This window comes from Colletotrichum graminicola, assembly GCF_000149035.1.
Source record: "Colletotrichum graminicola M1.001 genomic scaffold supercont1.58, whole genome shotgun sequence".
NCBI classification, from domain to species: Eukaryota; Fungi; Ascomycota; class Sordariomycetes; order Glomerellales; family Glomerellaceae; genus Colletotrichum; species Colletotrichum graminicola.
The window spans coordinates 156,366-178,548 of record NW_007361062.1 but is presented as its reverse complement, the minus strand read 5'-3'; the positions used below and the strand labels follow the sequence as shown (position 1 = coordinate 178,548).

Sequence of the window (22,183 nt, the reverse complement as noted above, 5' to 3'; positions counted from 1 at the left end):
CGTACCGCGCAAGCATCAGGATCTGGCTCGTGCACACTTAGTAACCAAGTGAGATGGCGGGTGGGTGCCCGAGTAATCCCGAGCCAATGTATGGTTGGCCGCATAGAGGACAAGTTCCCAATTCGCGCGCCGGGGGCGCTGCTGGGCGCCGGAAAAAAAGAAAAGAAAAAAAAGGCCTCACAGTTTTCCCTCGACAAACAACAACCGAAAAAAGTTTCTCCCTTGTTCCTCCCAATCCTCCAATCTTCACGATCCTCTTCGCGCGGTGCTTCGTGTCAAGTCCTCCTCTCCACTCGGCCTTTTTGTCTGTTTTTTTTTCTTCTTCCCGGTTCATACATCACATCACACACAATGGCTTCCTCTCTGCCCTCCACCGGCTCGACCAAGGTCGACGCCGTCGTCGAGAAGGCTGCTGCCAACGCCCCTGGCCAGCTGTCCGGCCTCGCCCTCTACTCCAGATTCGCCCTTGCCGGTGCCGTCTGCTGCTCCGTCACCCACGGTGCCCTCACCCCCGTCGATGTGTAGGTTTTTTTCCCCCTCCCATTCTCTACTTGTCGGCTGTTGCGAGTTTCCGTCATCGATCCCGATCGGCCCTGCGGTGTTTTCGCGCAAGGGCCGGACGAAAACTTGGTTTGCCGAGGGAGCTCCGGCCCATCGCGACGGACAGAACACGCACCATTGGCACTGGCTAACAATGTCAACAGCGTCAAGACCAGAATCCAGCTTGACCCCGCGACCTACAACCGCGGCATGATCGGTGGTTTCCGCCAGGTCATCCAGTCCGAGGGTGCCGGCGCTCTGCTCACCGGTTTCGGCCCTACCGCCGCCGGCTACTTCCTCCAGGGCTCCCTGAAGTTCGGAGGATACGAGTTCTTCAAGCAGCAGTCCATCAACCTGATTGGCTACGAGAACGCCGTCAACAACCGCACCGCCGTCTACCTCGCCTCGTCCGCCGCCGCCGAGTTCTTCGCCGACATTGCCCTGTGCCCCCTCGAGGCCACCCGTATCCGTCTCGTCTCCGAGCCCACCTACGCCTCTGGCCTGATCTCGGGCTTCGGCAAGATGCTCAAGAACGAGGGTGTCGGCGCCTTCTACGCCGGATTCGGCCCCATTCTGTTCAAGCAGTAAGTCCCCATGCCCGTCCTCACCCGTCCCGACCCACACACCGGTGGAGGGGAAAAGAGAGACGGCAGCAAACTGACGCGGATGTTTAGGATCCCCTACACCATGTCCAAGTTCGTCGTCTACGAGAAGGTCTCGGAGGCCATCTTCCGTAGCTACCCCAAGAACACCCTCTCGGACGGTGCTCAGACTGCCGTCAACCTCGGCTCCGGTCTCATTGCCGGTTTCGCCGCTGCCATCGTCTCGCAGCCCGCCGACACGATGCTCTCCAAGATCAACAAGACCAAGGGCCTCCCCGGTGAAGGCACCACCTCCCGCCTGGTCAAGATCGCCAAGGAGCTCGGCATCCGCGGCTCCTACACCGGTATCGGTGCCCGTCTCTTCATGGTCGGTACCCTCACTGCCGGTCAGTTCGCCATCTACGGCGACCTGAAGAAGGCCCTCGGTGCCACCGGCGGTGTCGAGATCTCCAAATAAGCGAGTCGACGGCGAGCCGTGGTTGAGGGTGAAGAAGGTTGGGTGCTGATTTCAGGAGGAGGGGGAGACGGAAGGCAGTGACGACGTTATCTTGGTTGCCTCAGCCGGACCATCCCTCTCAGCCTGGATTCGGAGTGTTATATCCGGGCATGATGACGGCGGGGACAACAACACATTCATGATGATATCCTCGCGGCTGCTTGCTTCGGGCCCCCGCAATAGAAGCTTTTGTTATTTCATTTTGTACGACGACAACAAAAGAAGGGCTATAGGGGCAACGATTCGGCCCGGGAAGCTTCTTTGTTTTATCCGTTTGGGAAAGAGTCTTTTGGGGATGGGGACTCGGGAAAGAAGTCTTTTTCTCAACAAACTGCCTATCGTTAGACGCAATAGAGCAATGATAGACGGAAAGATGGCTGGCCCGCCGGAGGGGTTGTATAATAGTCGCTCTGTAGTTTTTTTTCTTGCAATCATAGACTCTTTGCATACATGTGTGTGTATACGACTTTGCAGACGGCATGTGACTGATGGGTTGCTTAGAGTCATGTCCTGACCCAGCGGCTCGAGAGGCAGGGTTGGAAGTATCACATGTTTACGATGATATAGGTGGAGTATTCTTTTTTTTTATCTTTTTTCATTTGTGACGCAGGTGAATTGAATTTGGACGTCCAAGCGTCCCAGGAACAGACAGGGTCGTGCAGCCTAGGTACATGGGACTTTGGGCCTGGGCGACGGGTAGAGATGATGTTGAAAAAACCAAGCAAAGAAGTAAAATAGATAGCAATAGGCGGTATTCTGAACAGCGGCGCTCATCGAACGTGGAGCGCAGAACAGCACGGAGAAGGGGGGAGGCCGGTCCGGAACCTTCGACCGACCGCTCCCGTTGGGAGAGCGAAGAGGAAAGAAAAACACGGGGGGGGCGATATCAGACAGGTCGTCCCCAGCCTTTTCCATTTTCTTTACCAGCATCAAAAAATGGATCAAAAGATTGGGGGAAAGAGAGGAGGGAAAACACGGGCACAAGCAATTGGGCGGAAACCGCCTCACTTGCTTACCGGAAGAGACGGCGGGTAGGGGGAGGAGGGAGGTTGGGCGAAGCGGGTACGGTTTAGCGATCGACCGCCGCTGTGTGTTTCTGTGGCTCCCACGCGCCCCCCACCGCCGACAATACCACCACCACGCCGTGTTTTGGCCCGGCAACGCAAGTAAACAAACCGGGGGTGGGCGAAGGAGCACCTGTTGGGGGGGGGGGAAGGTTTCCAGCCACTCCCGTCACTTTGTCAGTGCAATTGCCGAGCCAGGACGCCGTCGTTCGACGCGGAAGAGAGGACGCAGCAACACATCACCTCTCACCGCTGCCCAAAGGGTCTCTCTCTTTTTCTTTTGGGAAGAACCCACTGTTTGGGCCGCTGGACCAACCACTGCGGGACAACGAAGCACATATCAACCCAGAAACTCAAGGTGCTCCTTGTTCTCTGGCCTTTTATCTCTACTTTTTTTAACATCTCGACCATTTGTTTACTCTCTTCCACACTCTGGCCTACATTCCACCACTTCCCAGCCGCTTGGTTGCTCCCTCGACCCGTCCCGAGCCGAGCATACACACACACACACGCACATTTCCAACTATTGAGGATCCTCATTCCTCGCCCTTTCCCCATCCTCCTCTCCCCCCAGAGACAAGAGAGACAACGGGAGGGTCCCGTCCCAACAATCCCAGCCGTCCGGAAGCCCGCTTTTTTGGGTTATAGCCTTTCTTCGTTTCCGTCTTCGGGTCCCCTCTTCTCCGTCGTCACCGCGCACGAGGCCCCGCCGAACCCGAAGTCATGGACGACAACGACAAGGTCCCCGCCAAGCCCGAGGCGGAGGCGGACGAGGTTCCGCCCGCGGTCGAGGCCGAAGCCGACAAGGAGGAGGACGTGACGGCTCCCGAGCCTGTTTCTGAGCCTGCGGTCGAGGCTGAGGAGACGGAGACTGCTGCAGAATCAACAGATACCCCTGACGAAAAGGAGGCCGATGTGGAAGTGGAAGCTGAAGCTGAAGTAGAAGCTCAAGCTGAAGCAGATGCTGAAGTAGAAACTGAAGCTGAACCTGAAGCTGAAGCTGAGGTCGTCCCAGCAGAAGACGACACGCCGGCTGCAGACGACGCCGACAATGACATCACACTAGACGAGCCCGACCAGGCGGACGCCAAATCGGAAAAGGATCTCGCGGAACAGAGTCCCGAGCTAGAGCCCGCGGACGATGCCGACCCACAGGAGCCAGAGCCCGAGTCCGAGCCACCGTCCCAAAATGAACCTCAACAGGTCGTCGAGGAGGAGGCGCCGGGTCCGGAAGAGCCCCAACCTCGGGTCGAGGAAGAACCCGAAGAGGAAGAACCATCTCACGAGGAGCCCAACGCGGAATCCGTGGCCGAGGTCGAGGCTGAAGAAGATGCTGAGCGGGGAAGATCACTCCAGCCGGCGGCTGAAATCACATCTACCGCCGACGAGGCCAGCCGCTCTTCCTCCTCTCTCCGCCGCGCCTCCGGACACACCGAGGCCCTCATCCACGCCGCCGCCAAGGAGGTCCTTGAGCGCCTCGAGGCCCAGACCATGGAGACCATCAGGAACAGATCACACTCCCGCCAGGACTCCGCCGGGTCTACCAACCACGGGACCGAGCTGCACTACGACCTCCGCTCTGGAGAAAGCCGCCGCGAGTCCTACAAAACCGAGTCGCGCGCGAGTCGCCGCGAGTCTTACGACACCCGACCCCGAAGCAGTCGTCGCGAGAGCGAGTTCCGCCCTCCTTCTGTGCATGCCGAGGACGCCGCCGATAGCTCCTCCCAGCACGGCGACTCGGACGTGTTCAGCGACCGCAGCCCCCGCAGCTCGCTGGGCTCCTTCGACGGCCATGTCGACTACCACAAGGACGCGAGCCACCGCTCCTCCAAGCGCTCCTCACGCAACATGCCCGACGACGTGTCCATCTCCGAGATGTCCTACTACGACAAGGAGGAGTTCGTTCCCACCATCCGCGGCACCAACCGCATGCCCTTCCGCTCCCCCTCGGACGTTCGGGCACTGCAGTACTCCTCGCCGGCCGCCTCCGTGACGGGCTCCTACTCACCGCGCTCCGCCAAGCGCGCTCAGATGCCCACCATCTCCCGCCTCGGCAGTCCCACCGTGTCCGGGCAATACAGCACCAAAGGCCGCAAGACGCCCGCCCGCTTCAACCCCAAGAAGGAGCCCGCGCCCCTCGTGCTGCTTCATGTCACCCTCCTTCCCCTCCGCTGGCAATGGGCCGAGATCCTCGAGCAGACGCCCTCCGATACTCTGTCTCCCGAGGCCAAGACCCTGCGCGAGGCCTGGCACCACCTCCACGACCGCGTCGCCGACACCGTCTGCGAGCGCGGCATCCTGCTCTCCCACCCGCAGGAGGACTACGAGCTCCTCGAGGAGCGTCTGCTCGAGGCCCTCGACCTGCCCCTGCGCCGGCGAGGCCGCGTCCTCGAGTGCGGCCACTACATCGGCCCCTCCAACGAGATGACGCTCGGCGAGGACGACGACAGCGACGAGGACGAGTACGACGAGGACGCCAGGCGGAGGACCGGCGCGCTGGTCAAGACCCACTGGTGCCACACGTGCCGCCACGACATCCGCTACGAGTCGCTGGGCCCCGGCAAGATCTTCCGCATCAAGGTCTACGCCAGCAACGGCCTGATGAGGACAGGCGCCTGGGCCGCCTGCTGGAAGGAGATGGAGCGCGTCGACGTCGAGATCGAGCCCATTGTCGGGTCGGCCCTCTTGGACGAGCTGGAGCGCCTCGTCTTCGCCCAGTCGCAGCAGCTGCAGCTCGTCAAGCACGACCCCGCCATCCTCGAGTCCACCGAGGGCAGGGACATGCCCGAGGACCGTGGCATGTCCGACTTTGACCGCGGCGTGCCCTCCATGGAACGCGACATGCGCTCCCTGGACCGCGGCATCCCCGCCCTGGAGGAGCCGCCCCGGCGCGAGCCGTCCCACTTGGAGGAGAACAACCTCCTCGAGCCCAGCTACGTGGATCGCGAGGCCCACATCGCAGCCTCTTCGCCCTCCCCGGCTGCCGGCGACGCCCGGTCTCCCTCGCCTATTCCCGACTACGACGAAAGCGAGGAGCGCCGCCTCCGCGACGAGGAACGCATGCGGGAGATCTACGGCCACGTGCCGCCGTCCGAGCCCCAGCACCACGAGCCGGCCCCCGAGTCCCCCCACTCGGAGTCGCATCACGAGTCCTTCTCGGCCCGGTCCCCGTCGCCGCACCCTTCCTCCCCTGCTCCTCAGCAGCAGCCCGAGCCGCAACAGGCGCAGTCCCAGCAGTATCCACCCCACCAGCCCGCCGGCCCGGAGGCGGCCTACCCCCCGCGGCCGCAGGGTTTCCAGAACGCCGGGCTCGGCGAGCTGCTCCTCGAGGCGGCGCGCGTCTTCATGCAAGACAAGAAGAACCTGGCCATCGTCGTCATGGGCCTGCTCGTGCTGTTCATGGTGACCCGGCCCGCGCCGAGGGAGGTCAGGGACTGGGACGGCAAGTTCGTCGAGCACGTCGCGCCCATGGTGTCAGAGCCACCGTCGGCGGCGGCGGCGGCGGCGCCTCCGTTGATGGAGACGGTCCAGGCCATTGTCGAGTCGGTCGCGTCGTCCGATGAGGCCCCAGAACAGGTTGTTGCTGTGGAGTCGACGGCCCCCGACGTCGAGGCAGCCGAGCACGACGTCCGGGAGGAGGAGGAGGAGGTCCCGGTGGCAGAAACAACCGCTTCTGTTGCCGATGAGGAGCCTGCTGAAAGTACCTCGGCGTCAGCCACGTCGCAGACGTCTGCTGTGGAAGAAGAGATGCCCGCGTCTGAGGAGGTGATGGCTCCCCCTGCCCCTACCCTGGCTCACGAAACCATCATCACCAGGGAGCTGGTCCGTATCATCGAGACGGTGACGGAGACTGTCAAAGCTGTCATTACCGAGACGGAGGTCGTCAGGGTTCAGGCTACGTCCAGCGTAGTGCCTGAGGTCTCTGTTGAGGAGGAAGCTGCTGCTGCTCAGGCGGAGACGCCTACCGAAGATGCTACCGTCGAAGAGGCCCCAGCCACCGAGACGGTTTTGACTGTTGAGGAACCCGTGGACGAACAGGTCGTCAGAGACCAAGAGGTTGCGGAGGATGGACAGGTTGTCAAAGACCAAGAGGATGTGGAGGACGAGCACGACGAGCTCTGATGTCGATAATGATCTTTCGAGGTGAAAAATATGAGAAAGAGGCGCACACGAGATGAACGACTACAGGAACAAAGCCAATGTGAAGAATGTCTGAAAGAGATATGAGAAAGGGGTACGTTGGTGAATGAAGCGAGGCCTGGGATGTCTGGCTTTTTGCTTTTCTGTTGAAGCATTTTGGAACGATGGTTACAGCAAGCAAGCAAGCAAGCCAGCTTTGAAAAGAAGACTGTGATTTCCGGTTGTTTTTGTTGTTGGTATACGGCTACGGCATTTGGAGGGCGTTTGCGAAGGTTTGCAGTTTGAGTACTGTAGATAGACAACGTAAATTTGGTCAACCTCTGCACACTGCTGTTTTGACACAGGTGAAAGTAAATCTTTGTCATGGAATATCGTTGAATGCTCGGCTTCTAATCAATCCTGAAAGAACAGCATACGCCCGCCTTTATAGCCATTCTAAACCCTCTTCATGGGAAAAGCAAAGTCCCCTAAATTCTCATCAGACACGAATCCCTGCTTCGGCCCCTGAGAGAAAAGGTCTCCGCTAAACATATCGCCCATCCCCGTGCTGAATCCAGCAAACAACTCCTGCTGCTCGCGCGAGAAATCCGCGATTGTCAAGTGGTTTTCATTCTCAGCTAGCTCGATTGCTCTGCTGAAGCCCTTCTCCGTGTCCGGTACGGCGCCGACGCTGATCAAGAACCGGACCATGTCAAGCCGGCCATGTGCGGTTCGGCCCTCCTCGACCGCGGGCGCAGCGTTGACGTCCGCTCCGTGGTCGATTAACTGTTGGGCAATGCTGATATCGCCGCTGATAGCTGCACCTTGAAGTGCTGTGATGCCGCCTTTCTTTGCTGGGGGCGCGTGGACATCTGCGCCGACCGACAACAGAAGTTCGACCATTGCAGGTGTGTCTGCAGGCCTCATCCCGCATGCCGCCGCTTGCAGAGCTGTCCGGCCAAATTCATCACCCGGGGCAGCGTTGACTTGCGCCCCGTACTTGAGCAGTAGGCGAGCATAATCCAAGTTTCCAACTTCGGCTGCAACCTGCAGTGGCGTCTTTTGGCCACAATCAAACTGATCTTTGTCCTCGATTCGAGCTTCTGCTTGCAGTGCTAGATCGAGGCATTTGCTGGCAGGCTTGGAAAGCTGGCGGACAAGAAGATGGAGGACATTTCCATAATCACCACCTGGACGGTTGATCGGTGCGCCTCGAGACAGCCAGTCTCGGAATCCCTTAGTAGACAAATATGAACTGGAATAGGTGAATGCCTCGAGAACAGTCATACCCCTCTGCTTGGCGGGAGGTGCTCTGACATCAGCTTTGGCATCTAGAAGACACTTTGCGATGTCATCGTGACCAGATTCAACAGCTGTTTGCAAAGCCGTGCGGCCGCCATCGTCATGCGCGGGAGCGTTCGCATCCGCGCCTTGGTCGAGTAAGAATTGTACCACCAGCAGTGCCCCTCTTGATGACGCCTCTTGTAAAGCATTCTTGCCATGGACCCCGTAAAGATTAATAGGGGCTCCCATGTCGAGGAGGAGGTCGCAGCCAGTCAGGTCACCATGCCCAGCGGCAAGTGCTAGTGCAGGAGCACCGAAGACACCCGACTGATATCTTCGTATAATACAATAGATGAATGAAGCATGATCCCGCCAATGTCGGATATGATGACTTAGTCGCAATAGCATGACTTCATTTAAATGAGCTCCGGCTTTGAGTAAGAGGAGGAGAATATCGACGTCGGCGTGTTCAGTAGCCAGTTGTAGCGGCGCACTTCGTAATAGTTGAGGGTCGACATCCCCAAAGATGTGGCTCCCAGTGTGACGATTTCTCGCATCGGGGTCTACCCCACGTCGAAGCAGCGTTCTCACAGCCAAATTGTTTCCCAACTTGACAGCTTGGCATAAAACAGTATCCAATGACTTTTCTTGGATACTATTGTGGTCAAGCAGTATCTTCGAGAGTGCTTGGCTGCCTGACGCTGCGGCATCGACCATGTCGTCCAATAGTCTTCTGCATCGGGTTAACAATCGACGAAGCATTGGGAATCCACCACTCCCTTCTCTAATATCTTTGAAGGACAAAAGTTCCTTCAACTTTTCCGAATCCACGGAAAATTCATGGTCCATATCGACGCCCTCTGGGAGTAGGATTTCTGCGCTTCTAATACCTTCAGTTTGCAATGCAACGGTGAGGGCATTGGAAATCTCGTCTCTGTCCGGTGTGCGGCCTTGCGTGGAACCAAGTTTAAGAAAGTATTTGAGGATTTTGGATTTCCGGCTGTAGATAGCCTGTACCAAGGGCGTGACTTTGCGCTTCAGCTCCCTGTGCGTGATCGTCGCAACGGTGTCTACCTCAGCGCCCCGGCCAATAAACATGTCCACAAGGTCGATTGAGCCGCCATGGATAATGGCAGCATGAAGTAACTGCCCGCATGCTTTCTTGGAAATGTGTACACTTTCGTCTCTGTAAATTTCTATGATCTGTAAGATCATCTTACCTTCGGGTCTGTTCTTCAGGTACTGTCGCCTATCCTGAGCTGATACTTGTAGAATGGCTTCTGCAAAGGCATTGGAAATTGCCGGAGATTTCTGCAGGTAGGAGGATAGTTGATCCTTGACCCCCAACTGAACTACCCATTCGCAGAAACCGTAGAATTTCATGTCAACCATGGAGTTGTTACAAGAGCGGTGTATGACAGTTGCAAATAACAAATAAAGAATCCGGTGGTCAGTCTGGATAAGAGACGCCAGACCCTTTGTGCTGTAAGAGCGAGTCGAGTTGTTTCGGTGAAGAAATTGATCCAGTAGCGTTGAAATCAGTCTATGTATGTCAGAAGTCGACTGCATCGCACGTAGACGGAGAGAGGTAATGTTTCGATGAAGTCTGATTCCTGCAGAATTGTCGACCAGTTGCTGCAAACGAACCATATTGTCTCTAATAAAGGAATCGCTGGTCTCCATGTTGTTGATAGTACTGCACACTTCTACTCTCTTAGTAAGAAAACGTCCCATCCACAAGGTAAACATGCATACCAGGTAAAAGAAGAAACGTCGACATTGAAAGATTGCTTGACCATATATTACGACCTAGTTTGGGTGAAGGGCAAGCATATGGCAAATTGAATGCGGAAAGGTTGATGTCAGTGAAACACATTGGGATTGAACGAGTCGATTGATACTGGTAATTCGTCATAGGTGGGTATATATTGCCTTCGAAGTCCCATGATGGGCTTAGTCGAGTCTCCGTATCGGTGATAACGGTCTCAAAGTCGTTCAGTGACCCAGCACAATATGATGCTTCGGCAGTTCCCAGCTTTGGCGTGCTCACATCAACGTTCTCCAGATCGAAATGGGGTATCCACTCAGTGGGATCGGGGATTAGATCGTTGGTGTTGTCTCCAATCGAAATGTTGGCGTTTCTAGTGGCTTTATCTGTGGAGCAAGGGCTTGCATTCGGGCATTGGGTAAGTCGTGGGATTGGTGTACGAATCTCCAGGCGGTGTTTGTTCACAGTGTTTATGCCCAAGTCTGCGCTCTTGTCAGTAACATCCTGATGCTATGTCTTGAGCGAGATACTCGCCGATCACGACCGCATCGCCAGTTAGATCTCGGCCCCGAGCTCCAGAGTAACGACGCATCTCCCTCGCCAGACAATTGGCGTCGATCTGGCGGCCATTGAGGAATACATCTGGTCTTTTGCAATCGGCTTCCATCTTTTGGACCACTCTTGTAACAGCAGTCCATTCTTTAGCACGAAGCTTTTTCAGTCCTGAATATCTGCTTGTGAACTGTCTGATCCTAAAAGTTTTGTCAATATTTCCAAATACAGACTTCATGATGGACTTTGAAGGCGTATGTGATTCTCACGCCATGTTCATCATGCATGATTTTGATCGTTTCTTCGGCAGGCTTGTCTTCCATCACGTACAACCGAGTAAGTTCATCGGCCCATCGCGGCCAGTCGACAGACATTGTTAGTAGAAGGCTGTGAATAGAGAAATTGCAATGAGAAAATCGCGAGTTAAGGAAACTGTTGGTTTCACCAGGATGGTGATACGGTTAACCGTACGTATCAATAGGCAGTGACAAATAATAGGGGTAAATACTGGTTCTGAATTATACGTAAAGAAGGAAAAACTATTGTGGGATTACGCGGCGAATTCACCACGTAATATCCCTGTAGATCTAGTAGATCCACAGCAAATTAGCTATAGTTATTCTAACTAATTAGTATTAATCTATATTACTAATATCTAGGTAATAGTTAATATTATAACACTAGTAACCTTCTAAAGTGCTATAAATTATCCTTATTTTCTAGTTATTTATAAAGGGCCTAAAAACGTAATAAAAACAAAAAGCTAAAAAGTATTTAATACTTTTTATATATATAATTTATTATATATATAAAACCTATTTATTTATTTATATCCCTAATTAACTATTATTAATTAACTACTCTAGCGCCTTATTTAGTAATAACTTTATAAATCTATTTACTAAGTTATCCTCCCCTTATATTTATTAGATCTTATAGATCTTATGTTACTTATATAACTAGTAAAGCACTATAATATTAATTATAAGTTACTTCTTTTTAGTAGTACTAAGCTTTATAAGGTATTTATAGAGGGAGTATAAGTTTATATAAAGGATTATTAAGATTTATAGTAACTTAAGGTAGTTAGTAATTATTATAAGTATAGTACTAATTATATAGGTAATGTTAGCACTAGTAACTATACTATAGACTTTAGAGGCTAGTATACTATATATAACTTTTTTATACTTTATTAAGCTAAAGTAGATAATATTACTAGTAAGTATAAATTTCTTATTATTAGTAGTAAGTTATATAATATTACTTTTATTAGTAAGTATAATAATAAAGCTAAGTTATAAAGTAAAATTATAGTTATTTATAAATAAGCTATTAATAAAGATAAAAAGCTTTATAGTTATAAGGTTAATTAGCTAAAAAAGCAGGCTATAGTTAAGGTAACTTATTTACTACTTAATTTAGTAGTTAAGAGCCTTAATCTCCTCCTCTATAGGCTCTTAGTGTTATATAGTAACTAAATAATTAAAGTAAGCCTTAGGTTAGTAAATTAATATAATATACGCCCTATAGGCCTTTTACTAAATAAAATCTTACTTAGTAGTAAGTAAATTTATGTTAATAGGCTAAAGCTTTTTACTTTAATCTTTTTAGTAAAAATTTATTTTACTATTATAGCTAAAGGAAAGTATACTACTATTAAAAGTAATAAAATTATTAATAGTTAATAGTTACTTAGGCTTTATAGTAAAAGTTACCTTCTTAAGCTCCTTCTCCTTATAAGTAAAAAATCTATTATTTATAAGGCTAATTATATTATCTATTTATATACTAATAAGGCTAAAATCTTTATTATTAGGTAGTAAAATAAGTAAGTAGGGGTTAAAAGTTAATAAATTTATCTAGAGATTCTCTTTATAATAGTAATTATATATAGCCTACTAGTAGGTGTCTACCTTAGTAATACTATAAAGTAGCTTTATTACCTTTATAATAAAGTTACTAAAGTAAAGATAGTAAATTTATATAAGAAGTCTTATAAGAATAATATAGTTAAGTAGTATTATAGATTAAGTATATACCTAAGTAATATTATATAACTAGAGGTAAAATCTATATTAAAGAAGTAAAGAAGTAAGGGTAAAAATAAGTTACTAAGCTATCTATTAGATAGTAAGTAACTATATAAGGATTATCTTCTTACTATTATTAGTATAACCTTAAATAACTAACTATAATTTTTTATATAGTTACTTATTTTTCCTTTTAACCTTATATACTATATATAACTTAAAGATCTATATATTACTATACGTTTTCTTATTATAAGTAATAATATAAAATACACTATAGTTAATAAGGGCTTTTACTTTTACCTTATTAAATTCTTTAAAGGGCTTACTAGGCGTAGTAATAATACCTTTTTTATATAATTTAATAGTAAGTATATAGTTAGCTTTCTCCTTTATAGTAAGGTATATATTAAAGATATTAATAGTAAGGTGTATTTTATAAAAAAAGGTAGTAATTAGGTTTTTTTATAGGCAGCTATAGCCTTATTATAGGGGCAGCCTATTATTAATAATAATAGTATTATATACTTCTTTTATAAATTTACTAGTTATTATAGGTTCTTCTCCTTACGCTTATATAAGATTATTACCTCCTTTAGCTATTATAAGTAGTAGCACTAATTAGCCTTCTTTTTATACTATATAGTATAGCTTTACTATAGTAATATAAAAATTATATAGGCTATAAAGTAATTTAATAGTATAAGTAGTACTATTATTAGTAAGTAGGTAAAATAGGCCCTACTAGCTGTCTTTCTTATACTATATATAGATAAGTAATTAAAGGGGTAGCGCTATAGTATTTATTATATTTAAGCTATTATATATTACTAGCGTATTATATACTTATCTCTTTATATAAATTTACTACACTATATTTATAGCCTTTTTTACTACTTTAGTGCGCTATATAGTAAAAGGGGCAGGTAGTAAATTATCTATAATATAGGGGTATACCTTAAAAATAAGTAGGGTTAGCATAAGGCTATTAGGGCTAGTAGTATTATTAATAGCTTTAACAGCTAATTAAAGGGTAGCTTTAGGCTTATAATTACTATTTATATAGATAATCTTATATATATAGTAAAAAGCAGTATAGTATTACCTAACCTTATTAATAAATTAATAGGCCTTAATAGGCACTTTATTAACCTTAATAAATAACGTATAGGCAGCACGTTTAAATTTAGCTATATAAAAATTTAAGCTAGCGTTAGTAGTAATCTAATTAGGCAGCCTAAGATATATATTAATTTAGTATATTTATAGTGCCTTCTATATATACTCTATAGTAACTAAATATAAGAATCTTACTATATTAAACGTAGTAGCTAAGTTAACTATATAAAGTATAGGCTTATTACTATCTATATATATTATATTAATAAAGATTTTATAGTTAAATTTATAGTTATTACATAGTGTAAATTTAAACTAGCTAGGCGCCTTTATGTTAAGTTAGTAGTAACAGTAGTACTTATTAATCTCTTTAGGTATAGTAAGGGAGGTAGATTTACCTACTTATTTAAGTAACTTATAAAGGTAATTTACTAATAAGTAGCTAAATCTATAGTAAATCTAGTGTAATTTACTATTAGTTAAGTGTTACTTTATAATAGTGCTCTTAGGCAGCTCTAAAAGTATCTATATATAGCCTTATTGTCACAGGACAAGGTGGCAAGTGCCTGTAGTTAGGAGACAGATAGATAGTAGGGACTAGATACCTAACACACACGTAATACGTCACGTGTGCCCTAGGTATATATCCCTTTAGTAGGTGACCCTTTATAGAAGGAGGGTTAACTATAAATACACCTACTATCTGTTACCTATCTTGTCCTGTGTTATTTATTTAGCTTCTTGTTATTATTTGTCTTGCTTTACTACTCTGCTGTTACGCTTTGCCTTTACACTACGTCACTTTATAACACTACTGCAGCCTAGCTTTATCTTGTTAGAACCGTAACAGCTGCTAGGAAGGCTGTGTTACTTATTTTTAAGTAATAGGTATAATAATTTTATTCTTAATAAGCTAGTTAGTAAGGTTATTAAATTTTATATTATAGTAATTTATATCTTATAAGTAAAAAAGAAATAGCGTATTACTTATTATTATATAGAAAATAAGCTTACTAATTAGTATAGGTATATAGATTACCCTAAGGGATTTATAGTAATCCCTACTACTAAAGTAAATTATTACTTTACTAGTGTAGGTAGTATCTAGTAAGATCTTCTTACTAAGGTGTTTTTTAAGGGTAAAGTACTACTACTAGCTAGCTATAGATATCTTAGCTACGTCTATATTAAGTATAATACCTTAAAAAGTAGATATAAAGTAGTAGTTATTAAATATAAAGATATTACTACTTTTTATAGTTACGCTAGGTAATTTTTCTTTATATAGATTTTTATAAGTAATAGTATAAAATATTACTTAGTTATATAACTTCTTATAGGTTAATAGGCTATTAATTAACTACTTACTAAAGTATATAGTTATAGTAAAAAACGTAGTAAATTTATAGTTTTTACTATCTAATAGGTAAATTTTACTATTTTTACTTACTTTTTTAAAATAACTTAGCTTGTTACCCTTATAATTAATAAAAAAGTAACTAAAGGTAGCCTATAAAGCCTATATAAAGTAGGTGCTTTTATACTATATAAAGGAGGCTTATTATTCCTCCTTAGTGTGCTTAGTTAACTAATAGCCTAATTTACTATAGATAAAGCACTTCTTAGATAAATTACTATTAGGTAGTACTTTACTACTAGCTAACTATAGAGGGCCTTATAAATAGCCTTACTATCTTTAGGGGTCTGCCTTATAGTTACGCTAGCTATTATACTTATAGTTAACTTAGTATTAGTTATTACTATAATTATTATTAGTAAAGTATTATAACTATAGCTTATAGTAAAGAAGTAAATTTACTACACTACTATATAATTATATATAAAGGCTACTAAAGGTAGTAAGTAGATTAAGGATAGTAATAAAGCACTTAGGCACGCTATAGTAGTAAGTAAGTAATTACTTATAATACTCTTTATTACGTAAGGTGCTATTATAAGTAGTTACTTATACTAACTAGGTAATTTATATAATAAGTGCTTTAAGTACTTTAAGCTTACTTTTACTAGCGTTTTTTTTAGTAATTAAATTAAAGGAGGTATAGTAAAGCTTAGCTAGGCATAAAAGGTATACTTTATTACCTTTAAAGTGTTATTTAAGCTTTACTATTATTATATTAAAATTATTAGAATAACTAAGTAATAAGGTAGTATAATACTTATATAGCTTCCCTTTAAGTATTACTATTACTACTATACTATAGTAGTTTTATAGTATGCCTATATAGACATAAAGGTTATAGAAAAATAGTAACTTTAAGTTAATAGTTTTATATAGGCTACTACTATATATTAAACCTAGATTATTTATATAGAACTTTATTAAGTCTATTAATTACCTTAGCGTTAGGCTGTTTTACCTGCTTACTGTTATAGCTGTTATAGTAAGCGTTACTAATAGTAAAAAACGCAGTTAGACTTAGGCTTTATAGATTTCTACTGTTATCTAGGGTTTTTATAGTAATAGGGCTAGAGGAGGTATAAATAATAGGTTATTATATAAGGTTACCTAGGTAATTACTAGTAATCTATAGGTAGTAGCTTATTTAGCTTCTTATACTATAATAATTACCTTAGTAGTTAATACTACTATACTAGTAATAGTCTTATAGAAATTATAATTTATTACTTACTCTTTAAATCTCTTAACTTATTATATAGTAGTTATAATTATCTCTTTATTTTATATAGTAGGTAACTTATCCTCTATAGCCTTATAAATATATAATATAACTATAAAGTGCTTTAATTAGTTAACTTATACTTTATAGCTAGTAAGGTAGTTATATAGCCTTATAGTAACTTTATAAGGTAATTACTTAAAATTATTAATTAACTACTCCCTAAAGTTATCTTATACTTTATCCTAAAAGATCTTATATATATAATTATAACGCTTATACTTAGTAATATTAGCTATTATTATAAGACAAGGTAGTAAGTGCCTATAGTTAGAAGACAGATAGATAGTAGGGACTAAATACCTAATATATATATAATACGTTATATATACCCTAAGTATATATCCCTTTAGTAGGTAACCCTTTATAGAAAGAGGGTTAACTATAAATACACCTACTATCTGTTACCTATCTTGTCCTGTGTTATTTATTTAGCTCCTTGTTATTATTTGTCTTGCTTTACTACTCTGCTGTTACGCTTTGCCTTTACACTACGTCACTTTATAACACTACTATAGCCTAGCTTTATCCTATTAGAACTATAATAGCTACTAGAAAGGCTATATTAAGTAGTAGTATAACTATCTTAATCTATACTATTTTATTACTCTTACTATCTTTATTATTTTTATTATTTTTATTAAGTTTTTTCTTTACTACTACGTAGTAAAGAAATATATATACCCTAATAAGAGTAAAAGGCTTAAAGACATAGCATACTAAGAACGCTTTAACCTAAATAAATCTCTAACCTTAGGTAATTCTATATATAGCTTTAGAAAAACCTAACCTATAAGGTTACTTAGTAACTACCCTAAAGCCTTTATAATAATATATAATCCCTTATAACTATAGAATTTAATAAGGACATACTATACTACTTTAGTAATAACTAGTAATAAGGCTTCTAGTTAGATATTAGTTAGGCTAATAACTTTTTTTAGATTAAAAACACCTTTTATATAGTAAAAAGGATTATTAGAGATATAAAAATTAACTTACTACTTTTATTAAGACTATATAGTAAGGTAGAGGATATCTAACTATCTTATAGTAACTTATAAAACTTTTAGTTATTTAAAAACCTAGTTATACTAAAAAAGAACCTAACTAAGTAGATACTGCCTACCCCTTAAAAAAAGCCTCTTTAATAACTACCTCTAAATAAAGATATTATAATAAGTAATATACCTAAATAAGAAGGAAGTATCCTTTTAGACCTATTATCCTTAAGGTAAGTAAAAGCTACTATAATAATATAGTCTAAGTTAAAAAGTAAAAAATAGAAAATTATAAGCCTACTAGCTTATAACACTATCCTACTAGTAGGCCTACTTAGACTATAGTTTTTTACTATACTAAGCTATTTCCTAGATAGTATAAGTTACTATACCTAAGGCTAATAAGAATAAGATATACACCTGCCCTTAAGGCAGACGTAATACTTACTACCTCTAGCCTAAGGTTAAGTAAAGAATATAATTCCCCTAAGTTAGTACCTTAGTAAGGAGGCTAGCACTATAACTATAGCTACCTAATTAATAAAGTTAAAGTTAATAGTAAGATAATTATAAGAACACTAAGACCTAAGGAGTATAGCCTAGTTATAAAATAACCCTAGCTAGTAGAGGTAGTAAAAAAGCCTATAGTTAACTATAGCTATACTACCTCTACTAGTATTAAATATAGAAAAGCTTATAGTAGCTTTTTTTTATATTATAACTACCTAAATATAAGTAGTAGTAGTACTAGTAACTACTATAACTACTTTAGGTTATTCTTTAGCCTAGCTATAGATACTATTTACTATAAGAATCTTCTAGCCTAATACTAACACTAAAAAGTATTTACTAAACCTTATCTTTTATAACTACTTTATAATATATTACTATAATATAAAGCTCTAGATCTAGGCAGTTAAGGTAACTTATATAGATCTCTTATCCTTATAGTACTTCTATTAGATAATAAACTAGCACCTCTATAAATAAGTATAGAACTAGTAGGAATTTTAACTTACTAATATAAAGTAAAATATCTTTAAGTAAGAAAGTTAGCTAGTAATCTTAAGGTAATTTAGGTACTATTTTAAACTAACCCTTATTAAGGTAGAAAAGTAGTTCTATAAAAATTACTTTACTACTAATAAGATTAATAAATAGTATAATATTTATACTTTTACTTAATCCTACTTTAAGTATACTAGGGCGTAAGGTAACTAGACCTAACGCTAATAGCTAATAAGGTTCTATAATAACCTTATACTATAGCTATAGTAATTCCTTTATAAGCCTAAAGATTATAACTCTTTAAATAAGTATATTACCCTTACTAAGGAAAAACGCTAAGCCCTTTAAGACGCCACCCTACTATTATAAAGCACCCTTATATATACTAATAATATAAGTACCTAAAGTAGTATAGATAATAATATAACCCTATAAGGAAGTATATTAAAATAACTAAAAAACTACTACCCCTAAGATAAGGACCCCCTAAAGACTAATAAAAAAGATATAGCTCTATAGGGATCTAATAATAATAACTAGTAATAATAAGATAACTACTAGTATAAAGAAAACTTCTAAGGAAACGCCTAAAAAAACTATAAAAGATACTAACCTTATAGTAACTATAAGTATAAACACTATTAAGCTAATTTAGAGCGTAAGGCGTAAGACTAGTAACCCTAGTAAGAACCCTAATAAGAAGGTAAATAGTAGTAGTAAGTAAAGTATATATAAAAAACAGAAGGTAGGAATAAAGTATAATTTATCTAAAAGTATAATAAAGATATAGACGTTAAGATTAATAAACTTATTAACAAAAGGTATATCCTTAAGACTACTAAGGAGTTCTTACTAATAATAACTAACACTATAAACTTTATTATATTACTACCTACTAAGATTACTATAGCCCTAGTAGACTATAAGGAGATCCTTAAGACCTTTAAGGAGGTTACCTTATATTAAGATAAGATTAAGAAGTATCTTACTAAGGCAGCTAAAAGTAATAATAGTATAAAGCTATTACTAACACTAGGTAAGGCTATAGCTTTTATAACGCTAGAACTCTCTAAAAAAGTATAATATAATAAGGATATAGTACACTTTACCTTTTAGTTAAGAGAGGTAATTAAAGCTGTTATAAAGCCTAATAAAAAAAAAAACTAGTATAAACACACCTACTTATAAGTAAAGATCTAAGTAAATAAGAACTTAAAGTAAAACGCTATATACTTAGATATAGGTATATTTATTATCCTAGTAGACTATAAGTAGGTAATAAAATTTACTAAGAACTTATAATTCTTTATAGTAGAACTATAAAGAGTAAAAGCAGTAGGATTATTATTTATACTTACAAAGAACATTACTTTTAATATATACTTTAATAAAGTAGTAAAAAGCACTAAGATAAAGGTCTACACTATAATTACTACTAAAGTAGTTAAGAAGCTTCTAGCTTAACTACTACTAGGCACTTTATTTTATAATAACTATAAAGTAATTATTAACTTTAATAAGAAATAAGTAAAACTCTACTTTACCTATAATATAATAATACTAGTAATAATAGAGAGCTATTTCTTTATAACATAAAGAATTATAGTATAATTTACTATAATAATCTAACTAAAGTTAATATACTACCTCCTAGTTAACTTTATTAACCTCCCTAATAAATATAATAATAAAAAGAAGCTATATAAATACTATACGTTCTTAATAAATATTTATATCTTAAACGTAATACTAAATTTATTATCTACTAAAGTAGTACTAGTCTATAATAATATAAATACACTTACTATTATTAAGAAAGGCACTAAGGTTATATAAATCTTACTAGTTATAAGGGAAGAGAGCATATAGACTATTAATAAAGGGACACTAGATACTATTACTAAAAGTAACTCTATTAACTTTATTAATATTACTAATAACTTCCTTAATATAGAGGGGGAGTTTACTATAAGAGCTAAAAAAGAAAAAGAACTACTAAATACCCCTATACTACTATAGGAAATACTAAGATATAGTATATTAAAGCTAGATAAACACCTTATAATTATTAACTACTATAATATAAAGATCTATATAGATAACCCTAAATTTACTAAAAAACTTAAAGAGCTCTTAAATAAGTATAATATCTACTATAACTATAGGTTAATACCTATACTAAATAAGGATAAGATATAAATTAAGCTCCTAAATAGATAGTAAAACTAAAAGTAAAACGTCTAAGTATTCCCCCTTAGCCTTAAGGATATAAAGCTTATTAACAGCTAGAATAATAAGTAATATAAAATTAGTAAAATAGGTTAGTAGTAACGCCCTATAGCACTAGCTTACCCTCTCTTTATAGTATAAAAACATAAGGAGGACAGGATAAAGTATAAGGGGCGCGTAGTAGTTAATATAAGGCTACTTAATAAATAGGCTATTCTAGACGTATATCCCCTACTAGACTAAGAGGATATTATATAATCCTTTTAAGGTAAAAAAAAAGTAATAGTCTTTAATACGTTAGGGTTCTTTTACTAACTTAGTATATATTTACTATATTAAGATTATATAGTAATAATTAGCCTATAAGGGCTTAAATACTTTAATATAGTACTAATAGGCTTTAAGAACTCTCTAGTATACGCCTAGCAGTTTATAGATTAGATCTTCTTTAAATACTAACACTTTATTAAGGTATATATTAATAATATTATAATCTTTAGTAACTTAGATAAAAAACACCTCTAGCACCTAGAGATAGTCCTAAAGATCCTTAATAAGTACTATATATATATTAAAGTATAGAAATCTTTTACTAGTTTTCCCTTAGTAAAGCTTCTTAACTATATTATAGATAGTAGTAGTATCTATAAGACAGATAACTATATCTAAGCCTTTAAATAACTTACTTTCCCTTATAGCCTCTAAGACCTTAAGATATACTTTAAGATAAGTAGATAGTTATATATAAGAATTCCCTAGTTTAATATAATTACTAAGCCCCTTTACTATAAGAAGACAAAACTTACTAAGTAACTATAAAAAGATAATATACTAAAACCTAGCATAACGCGTTAGTATAAAGTAAAAATTATAGTAAAAAAGACATTTAACCTTACGCCTAAAGAGCTTAATATATAGAAATTACTATAAGAGAAACTCTATAAACAAGTAATAAGGTATTACTATAACCTTAAGAAACTGCTTTTCTTTAAAATTAATACCTATATTAGTAGTTTTAAGCTTATAGTTTTTTAACTAGATTATAACTAGAATAGTAAGAGAATACCTAGTATTAATATAGAAAATAAACATATTAAGCTAATCCTATTCCTTTTATAAACTATAACCTAAGTAGAAAAACGTTTTAGTACTACTAAGGCTAAAGTTATAGCTATTATATAAGCTATAAAGAAACTCTAGAAGCTTATATAGTCTAATAGGCATAAGGTTAATATCCTTACTAATTATATAGTAACAAAAAGAATTATTACTTATATATTACTAAAGATAATAAACCTTAATAAGGCTAACCTCTACCTTACTAATATAGTAAACTACCTTTCTTAGTTTTACCTATATATCTTTTACGTCTCTAGTAAGCTTAATATAGTACTAGATATACTCTACTACTTACTAGTTATATAACCTAACCTATTAAAATATTTCCTATAGAAAAATAAGCTTACTAATATTAATAATAATAATAAAGAGGATATAATAGTATTAGTATAGTATATAAGTAATAAGCCCCTAAACCTTAAGATAGCTACTACTATAATAGTATAAATTAATAATAACTTTATAAGAAGTATAGTCTTAGGCTACTAAGGTAACAAGATATTTAAGAAGTTAAAAGCCTAGATTAAGCACTTATATAAAAGTAACTAAG

The 22,183-nt window shown here is 40.5% G+C and overlaps 3 protein-coding genes across 3 annotated transcripts; 2 read left to right on the top strand and 1 right to left on the bottom strand.

The window, feature by feature from the left end:
- Nucleotides 1-351: 351 nt before the first annotated feature.
- Nucleotides 352-1,599, top strand: GLRG_10272 (uncharacterized protein; the record flags this gene model as incomplete). The annotated part of the gene is made up of 3 exons (XM_008100957.1): nucleotides 352-521; nucleotides 705-1,124; nucleotides 1,215-1,599. 3 exons carry the CDS (start codon nucleotides 352-354, stop codon nucleotides 1,597-1,599), a joined length of 975 nt encoding a protein of 324 aa, XP_008099148.1.
- A 1,826-nt stretch (nucleotides 1,600-3,425) lies between these two features.
- On the top strand, nucleotides 3,426-6,824 carry GLRG_10271 (uncharacterized protein; the record flags this gene model as incomplete). The annotated part of the gene is made up of 1 exon (XM_008100956.1): nucleotides 3,426-6,824. One exon carries the CDS (start codon nucleotides 3,426-3,428, stop codon nucleotides 6,822-6,824), a length of 3,399 nt encoding a protein of 1,132 aa, XP_008099147.1.
- Nucleotides 6,825-7,277: 453 nt separating this feature from the next.
- On the bottom strand, nucleotides 7,278-8,354 carry GLRG_10270 (uncharacterized protein; the record flags this gene model as incomplete). Its single annotated transcript, XM_008100955.1, has 1 exon — nucleotides 7,278-8,354. The coding sequence occupies one exon, from the start codon at nucleotides 8,352-8,354 to the stop codon at nucleotides 7,278-7,280; it is 1,077 nt and encodes a 358-aa protein (XP_008099146.1).
- Nucleotides 8,355-22,183: the final 13,829 nt, after the last annotated feature.